The sequence below is a fragment of the Falco punctatus genome (assembly GCF_963210335.1).
Source record: "Falco punctatus genome assembly, chromosome: 11".
NCBI classification, from domain to species: Eukaryota; Metazoa; Chordata; class Aves; order Falconiformes; family Falconidae; genus Falco; species Falco punctatus.
Window position 1 is genome coordinate 7553204 of NC_137591.1, and position 9318 is coordinate 7562521.

Consider the following 9318-nt stretch of genomic DNA (forward strand, 5'->3'; position numbering starts at 1 on the left):
ATAGGCAAAGGTAAGTTACAGGCAAAAAAAAAAAAAATATCCCTTTAGAGCTAGTCATTGCACAAACTGCCCCGCAGAAGGCAAGGCAAAGTGTCAACAACTCTCTCCTCCCACCTTAAACATTACTCACACGGTGCATTTAATTCCTAGTGCCATAAGAATGACAACGGATCATCAGCTGCCTGTAAATGCAGTCATGCCAAGAGAACAGCTTGAAGTTATTCAAGCAAAAATCTGTTACTGTGCAAAACTGGTGCACTGGACTGTTACCAATGAGACCTCCAAGTTCAGGAAGTGACCTGATGGTAGAGAACCAAGGTGTCTGTTTTCCTTTTGACATGGGAAATACTCTACGTAATTAACAGGAGAACATACTGCTAAGCCTACATGGAAGGAGTCAAACATCAGCTTGTCTCAAAAGGTTAAGAGACAAGAAGAAAAAAAAAAATAAAGAAGAAAAGTTAATAAAAAGCACACTCTTCTGAGACCAAGTTTTCTTATTCAAAAAGTTAACGTACCAAAACAAGCAGGCACAACAGCTTGTCTATGGTATCATCTGGGATCAACACAGGGTTGATTAACAAGTATCACGTGTACATTTCAACAGGGATGAGAAACACATCTGCAAATACAATAGTTAACAGCAAATTAAACCCAAGTTTTAATGGTGTAATGCCTTCAGGTCACAAAATGTGGACAAAATTTTCATCTTAACTACCTTCTGTGCACTATTTGGTGATAATCAAAAGTAACAATGCTGAAGATTCATTTTATTTCTACTTCCAAAGGAAAAGGGGAAAAGGTTAAATAAGTGTTCTCCAATTTGTTCTCCACTATATGTACACCCACACACATACACACACGCACATGCACACACCCCTCTGAACTGCACTGACATTTCCTTTTGACCAAAAGAGTAGATCCTGGGAGTAAGTGCAAAATGCAAAATCAACTGACAGAAAATGCTGAACAAACAGCATCATAAAAATACAAAATATTTATATTACTGAACTATTAACAGATGATGTTCTCTGTTTCTTTAAAACTTTGGAACCACATAGCTGATTTCTTAAATCTAGTCCATGCCAGCTTCCAGAACTATTAATGTTTTAGTTAGCTTCATTCTTTGATGCTTCATCAAAGTTTTCTACGAGATCTGAAAGAGATTAAGATAGTTAATACAGTAATGCCCAGTAACATTATCTTAATAAGTTTAATGAAAATGCATATATTATAGGAAAGGTTAAGTAGTTCTTAACTATATTCACGTACACCATTTCTTATGGGCAGATTTCAAAGGGCTTTAGAAAATACAGTTTGAACATACACAAAGGACCAGAAATGCGGGAACACTCAGACGAGCGGAATTTCGAACACAAAGTGATTAAGATCTGATTTTCAGAGGTGCTACACTAGCTGCAGTTCAGTCTTGAGCCACCAGCATTCTTTAAAGAATGCCTGAAGTTAGGCGCCCATTAACTGCTGTACTCCTGGAAACAACAAATTTTAGAGATCTGAAGTTTTCTGCAGTATCACAAAGAAATAAACCAATGCCAGAGCACAAGGAATTGAATCTCTGGGTCCATCAGTTTGTTGTTTTAGCTAATATACCATACTGATGGATATAGTAGAATGTGGTGATCGACAAGGTGGTTATTAATTTCACAAATTAAGAACTTAATATTTTTTATTGAGAAACTTTCAGACACTTACGTAAGCTTTGTTTCTTCTACTGAAGAAATAATAAATAAAAAAAATCGCAACTCCAGACTCTTGATTTAAAGACAAAGTCAACCTGATGACTATGCCAATCATGTAATTCTGCAGCCCTAAAACCCTATCTGGATATTTAGTTCACCTGTTCAACCTCCCTGAGAGTATTTTAATCTATTTTCAACTAAGAATCAAGCAATTTGCACAAAGTACATTTTTTTTTCAAAAACTGGAATCCAAAATTGTATTTTAATGCTGCCTAGTATATGAAGCTTCCCTTAGCAAGTGAGAAGCATAATCAATCACATCAAGAGCTAAATATTTAAATGCACGAATCTAAATGTAAGCGTGTATGTGCCTACCTGGGACATCATCATCTTCTTCATCAATATCTTCAGATTTTGGTGCTTTACTATCCAACACTATAAAGAGAAATTTGGTGCAAAGTTCTCATTATACAGAATTAGGGACAATCACAAAACAAAATAAAAAACACACGGGTGAAAGAAATTCATTTCCCCAACCCCCAGCAGTGACAAACACAGAAATGACTGGATATCAACAGTAAGCAAGCAGCCTGACCACATGGCCTACTTGTGAACATTCCTATACCAAAGTAGGAGCACAGCCATTTTCAAACGCTACAAGGTATTAATGCAGAGCTAGCAAGAGATCAAATGATACAGAAAAAATGCAGTGTGACTAAATCTTCAAACTGAAGTCATGTGTTCCAATGCAACAATAATGTGGTACCAGTCAGCGACCAACATATCATGTAACTCAACTACCAAAAGGCCACAACCGTAGGAAAAAGTACTTCTGTATCAAGGCTCCTGCATCAAACCTAGGCTTCTGTAAGTCATGGAACATGCTACAAGTAATCTAGAGAAATACAAGAACTTAAAAAAAAAAATAAGAGAGTACTTCTCATTGGCCAGACTTCCTGTACTATCTAAAGAAAGCACAGTAAGTATCTATTGGTACCAAGATTGTGCCAAACAAACATGCTGATGACAATCCATCACTGTAAATTTTAAATGATATTTTACATATTAGTAAAGGAGGTAAAAAAACCCTTCAATTAAACTCTGAACATGAAATACAGAAGAAATGACTGATTTGGAAAGAATAACTATTCGTTGAAAACATAACGGGTGACGTATTTTTCAGTTCCAAATACAGACAATGGCAACACATCCAGTTACAGTAGTTTTAACGGCCCTAAATCTAAACTGAACTGTCCCCAGACTCCTTTTAACTGTAAAATTACAGTATTATACCACATAAATATATACACACTCCCCAAGCTCCAATGGTTTTATATTAAGTAGAAAATAACCGTTTTTTTTTAAATTTTGAATCAAATCCTTGATTCTGAGTTCATTTTTTAAAGTCACTGTAGTCACTGTTGAATTCCAAAGGGGATTATAGAACAGAAGATAAAGAAGAGGTTTCTTTCTCCATATCCACAATAGAAATAGGATTTGTATGAAGAAAACTGAATCAATTCTGTGACAAAAAGAACCTGTTGAATTTTTCCAAGTAAGAATGTGAACTCACTTTCTTAAGTATTTTGTCATACACACCTGCACACCTGGAATCACAGCATGTCTGATACCTTTTTTTTTTCATCCAGGTCTCCCTATATAGAATCTTGAAACAACAAAAAAAAACCTGTTGTCCTGCGCTCCTCCTCCCTTGCTCCCATTTCCACAGCAGCAGCAAATAAATAAAAGTACATATGCTTTTGGTCACTTTTTAAGTGACGCACCTGTTGTTAACCTCTGGTTAAAACTTTTAATACTTCATATGATCCTTAAATCAGCAATGAAAGATTCCAAGAAGACCTACCTTGTCTTGGGAATTGTTCAGCTAACTTCCGGAGACTTGTTAAGCTGTCAGCACCAAGCTGGCTTAAAATGCCTGGAAGCATTTCTGTGATCGGTTTAGCCTCTGCATGACCAGTAATTGCAAAAGTGTTAGCAGAGAGGGAAGCTTGAACCTTGGGGTTGTTGAAGTGAATAACTGTTCCATCATCTTTTATCATGTTCACCTGTTTAAATATATTAATAACATTTACCAAAATGTTGCAGCATCTTGATGAACCACCATGATAAATTAATTCAAATCTAATATAGAATATTAAAATTTTTAAAATTACAAAACTAGCATTCCTCCTAGAGAATAATATAACCATGGTAAGAGCATCTGGAACTACCACCACCTAAACTGGAAGTAAAATATGAGTTAATTATAAGATATGGCTTCATACATAGTGTATGAAAACGTAGAATTTAAGAGCTGTAGCGCTTCACGAAATACCCTTATCTAAATGCTAAGTAATAAATGTGCAAGGATTATATGTTCTAAAGTTCACGTATATTTTTAACAAAGCCAAAAAACATACATAGGTTATTAGACTGCAAGGTAGAAATGAGTTAATATCAAGAATGTCCAGGCGAAAAAAAAAAAAAAAAACAAAAACCCAAAAACCAAAGCCAAACCCCAAACCTCTCAGCTTTGTGGTAACTCTTTACGAACTAAAAGCTCTTAATAGAAAAGCCATGCCACATCAGTTTAAGACATCACAGGTCATGCAGATAGATGTGAAAGATCAGGAAAATGTTTCTGTTTCTGCAGCAGAATTGGCAAAGGCACAAGATTTACAATCTGGCCCGCTTGCCAAAGCTGCCCAAGGCAAGGATGCTTCCTGCACATATACACACAGAACTGGAGGTTTATGTACCAGCTGCACTAGAACAGGCTTTTATGCCTTCCCAGTAATTTAATGATGACTCTTCTAAGACTAAGGACATCATAGAGTGATCCTGCTGTCTTCCTCTTCCCTGGTGTTCTGAATCACCAAGAATTAAAGTTTTACAGCCAGTACACCAGCCTGCTTTGCTCCTACTGTCAAAGTTTATACTGGCATTTTTGTACGGGTTTATCATGTTTTTTTAACTTAAAGGGAGACAGAATGGAAAGTTGAAACGGTTTTTCTTCTGAGCATGGCTAAACTACAGTTATGCAGAAAATAATTTTGTCTGAAGAGGAAGATTGTTCTACCCATCCAACCAAACAGTAGTAATAAACTTATGTGACAAAACTCACAAGCATTATTTTTAGTAGAAGTTACAGGAAGAAAACAGGAATTTGGGAACTGAAGAATATAAAATACAAACACATGTAAATTCTCAATCTTCACACAGCAGCAGAGTTCAAAACCAAGTGTGTCGCTTTCCTGCAAAACTAAAGGCTGTCCTATGCTATGCACACAGGGAAATGGTGAAGGCTTCAAGCACAGTTGTCCTCTTAGAAACCTCTTAAAAATCACAGATGAGTTACTAATATTTGACTCAGCATTAATAGCCTCCCCAGACTCTTCTGTCTACACAAAGTTTACCAAAGTCAACTTGTGGCAACCTGAATACAGCAGCATACTGCAATTATGTACCTAGCTATCAAGGCAGAAGCATGTTACATTATCTTGCTTTGTATCAAAACATTTAAAATCCTTACGAACCATGTCTGAATACAGATCTTAGGCTTTGTGTAAAAAAACCCAAACAAGCCAACCACCCAGAAGAACCGTGTCTTCCTTTCAGTTCATATAGTTCAGTGTATACATATCAAGCTTAAGAAAACAGAGCAACTGAAGTGTCTCTGTAGCAGAGGTATGAAAACTTAAAGAGGCAAACCAGGCTTCTACACCGAAGCTGTATTTGCCTTTGCAAGAGAGGTATGCACCAAGTGACCTCTGGAGGCACCCTGCAACCCTGCTTTAATTAATCACAGATTAAATACTGTGCTTCTTTAACCAAGTACTACAGTAACACCAAGCTCATGATGAAGGAACACCTCCTCCCACACAAGCATCACTCTCTACAGTGTTCTGGAAAACTTAAGTGTGTCAGTTTGTATTTCATACATGTCAAATACAAGTAATCAAGTAACATCTGAAACCTTTATATTCCTACTTACATTAACACAGAAGCTGATTCTGTACAGTTTTTGCTGTGCTGTAAGAAATGTCACCTCCTGTGACTACCACAAACAGTTCTGGCAATTTTCATACAGTGAAAGGACCTAATTTCAGTAAGACTGGCAAGTTCTTACTCCAGGTATTTTTAAGGTTTTTTTTTTATATTATGCACCACACAACCCTGCTTTAGACATGCCTGTTTACTGATGTGTGTGTTCACTGTTCTCTTTATGAACTTAATGACTTACTCTAAAGTCAAGAATCAAGTTTTGTTCTGCAATGAATGCAAGACACATATGTGACAAACAGCTTACTAGCTCCTGTAACCACTGCCTGGCCAGCAGAACTTTCTCCTTTCTTTAGGTATGTATGCATTAATGTGAATGAGGCAATAATCACGTAACTTTACCAGTCAGTACCCAGACCAAAGTTTTTGCAGGGAATGCTGTTGTTAAAAAAACCCTACACCGACAACAAAAGGATACAGTGAATTTACTTTCAAACAGGAAACACTTTATCACTATACCTCTTCAATGCCAGCAATGTTATTTACTGCCAGTTTTTTGAGGGAACTCTGAAGTTTTTTGTCATCAGCTGTAGCTGTTCTGTGCACTACCTTCTTCTTTCTGCGAGCTGTTCCCTACAAAAGAACCAAGAGACAACAGTCAGCTAAGCTCAAAATCTCACAACACTGTAATTTTGCAAGTCCTATCACGCTCTTAGCAACCTATCTCTCAAAGTATGAGAAAGCTCAGTAGTCGAAAATGCTTCTCAACTTATTCCCCCTCACAGTTTTAGCTGTCAGTCTCAATTTTAAGTTTTTTCTTAAGTGCAAAAGACCAAAAGGACACAAAACAGCAGCAGTATTTTCCCTTCCTACAAGCCAGATTATAAAAATACTATTTACTCTAAACCATATATAAGAAACTTCCCCCAAGAACTTTATTTTCCCAAAATGAAGCACAAATACAGTGATTTTAAAAGGTCACTTCTGTAACCAAGTAATTAACATTTTTAAACTATTCCACAGACAGCAATATTGGAATTTCTACTCTGCAAACTTTTGCACAACCCCACCCACAGTACTGAACAAACTACAGGCTTTTTTTTTTTTGGTCATATTAGCTACCTGCTGGCTCACAAAAAAGAAAACAGCTCAGTGCAGAGTCAGGTAAGCCCTGGAGCAGGCACAAAGTGAGGAACTTCCCAACAGGGAGAAGAGAAAGGCAGAACTGGAACAACCAACAGGTAAGCTTAGCTTGAGCTCTCACAGGTCGCAACAAGTCACTGAATTAAAGAGAAAGCTTACACATTGGAAACTGCTCATCTAGCAGTTATGAACTGAAAGAAAATTGCATTTCAGGTAGCACTACTACAATCCCAATCACACAAAAACTGTGTATTTCAAGCCCCAGAAGTGTATTTTTTTTCCCTCCTATGAACTAAAGCCTAAATTTTGAAAAATTTCAGAGATGTTTCTCCTTCAACTTTTAAGTCACAGAAAACAGTAAATCTCTGATGCTTTTCTTACCTTTCCTCCTATTCGGACCTGTGCTTGAAGCTTGGCCAATTTTTCCTGGTTCATAGTGCTGCGTCTAAAGAATAAGAATGTGACACAAGCACAAGTTAACCATCAAAATATCAACAAAAAATTCTCAGTCCATTTTAAAAGTACTCTTAAAATTGCAGTGGTTTTTTAAACTTACAGTAAATTCACAAAAACAGCGCATCAAGCAAATACATGTAACAAAAAGCTTTACAGACAGACCACCTAAATAACACAAAATGGTCCAGTAGCAGCCTGTTTAGCTGAAGCGCTCATACCATGAAGAGGCTAATCAACAGCACATTGCATTTTGCATCCGTCTGAGGTACTAACTGCAAATTTCCAAGCATGCCAGTTTACCGTTGGCACCATTTGACAGAGCTACTGATTCAGAACAGACCCAAATGTACATGTACCGCACTAACTGCTTCTAGGAAAACACCATTACCTTTAAGAGAGCCCAGGGAGAGACTCAGGGCTACGTTACTTTGAAGACTACTTCCAAATAACGAATCTCTGATACTTTTAACTAGTAAGCCAGGTCTGAACTCAGTGAGGTTCACATCTTGATAGATTTCTTATATGAGCCTCTGGCAGCTATTAATCCAATTGAATGACTGGGAAATTAAGTCAATTGGACTCCCCGACGGGTCAGGTGGGCCCTTTAAAGGAAGGGCTTTAAAGGAAGACCTGAAAATCTAATGGGGGGAAGAACACCCCAAACCTTCCAACACAAGGAAGGAACTTCGCTCCTCTGCCCTAGTGAGTCTTTAGTGATCCCCTGAATGAACGGGGAACCCCCTCGGCATTTGCATTGTGCCGGGGAAGCGTCGAGGCGTTGACGGGGCTGCCGCGAGGCACCGGCACTGCCGGAGGGTCGCCACACGGACAGGGCCTCCGCCGGCGAGGCGGGACGAGGGGCTCGGCCGGCAGGGCGGCTCGCTGGCCGCCCTCAAAGCATGGGGAGCGGGAGGGGATCAAGGTCCCATCCCCCGGGAGCCAGAGCAACCCCGCCCGGCCGCGGCCTCGCGGCAGAGTCGCGGGCCAGCCAAGCCAGGGCAGACGCCGCCTCACCCGCGCCTCGGCACAAGGCCTCGCTTCCCCGTCCTCTCCTCAGGGAAGGGCCGGCGCCCGCGGCCCCGCCACGGCCCAGCGCGGCGGACGGAGGCGGGACGGGCCCGAGCTGCCGCGGCGCCCCGCCCGCCCCGCGCCGGTAGGCAGCAGGGGAAGGGAGGGCCGCGCCGGCGGAGCGGTGCCGGCGGGCGGGGGAAAGTCTCACCTGCGTCCGGCGGATCCTCCGCAGCCCAACACGCGGTGAGAACAAGATGGCGGCCAAGGAAGGAAAGAGAGGCGCACAGAGAAAGGAAGCTTCGCGCCACGTGACGGCGCCAGCCCGCCCGCGGATTGGCGGCGCCGCGGGGGCACATTTGCATTGCAGCAGGGGCGGGGCGCGGGGAGGCGTGCGCGCGGCGCGCGAGGCCCCCCGGGAGCTGTAGTCTGCGGGGATTGGCAGGGACCGATGTCCCAGGACAGTGGCAGATGTCCCAGGGAAGGGCCAGTGCCCCAGGGCGGGCAGGGACCGATGTCCCACGGCAGAGGCAGATGTCCCAGGGAAGGGCCAGTGCCCCAGGGCAGTGGCAGGGACCAATGTCCCAGACCAGGGCCGGTGACCCAGGGCAGTGGCAGATACCCCAGGGCAGGCACCGGTGCCCCAGGGCAGGCAGGGACTGCTGTCCCAGGGCAGGGACTGGTGCCCCAGGGCGGTCAGGGGCCAGGGCCTGGTAATCCAGACCTGGGACACAGCGGTTCCAAACATGTCACTACGCACGCTTTGGCACGCTGTCCCACTTGGTGAGCCCTCCTTCATACACGAGTGCTTACGGTCGGTTCTACCTTCCCAACCAGCTGGGCTGTGGCATAGGAAGGAAGGCACCGACTCCGGTTGTGGTGTAACCAGAGATGCTTCATTGTACAGAGAAGCTCATTATCTGTATCTCTGAGGCCGGGTACAAATTCCATCTGTATGTACCACCAGGCTCAGGGCAGAAGCCATTCATGAAGTTACATAGTTACATAT

General features: G+C 41.7%; 1 protein-coding gene across 1 annotated transcript; it reads right to left on the reverse strand.

The window, feature by feature from the left end:
• Positions 1-637: 637 nt before the first annotated feature.
• On the reverse strand, positions 638-8645 carry BTF3L4 (basic transcription factor 3 like 4). Its single transcript, XM_080406310.1, has 6 exons — positions 8521-8645; positions 7227-7290; positions 6222-6335; positions 3565-3766; positions 2076-2135; positions 638-1156 (listed from the first exon to the last, which is right to left on the reverse strand). The coding sequence occupies exons 2-6, from the start codon at positions 7278-7280 to the stop codon at positions 1110-1112; spliced, it is 477 nt and encodes a 158-aa protein (XP_080262436.1). The 5' UTR covers positions 7281-7290; positions 8521-8645; the 3' UTR covers positions 638-1109.
• Positions 8646-9318: the final 673 nt, after the last annotated feature.

Bases quoted from the DNA above. Each gene is read 5' to 3' on its own strand.
- BTF3L4 (XM_080406310.1), bottom strand. From the start codon at position 7,280: ATGAACCAGGAAAAATTGGCCAAGCTTCAAGCACAGGTCCGAATAGGA. The intron at 6,336-7,226 runs GTAAGAAAAGCA...GTTCTTTTGTAG, and splicing joins AGGTCCGAATAGGAGGAAAG to GGAACAGCTCGCAGAAAGAA. The intron at 1,157-2,075 runs GTAGGCACATAC...AATCTCTTTCAG, and splicing joins AGAAGATGATGATGTCCCAG to ATCTCGTAGAAAACTTTGAT.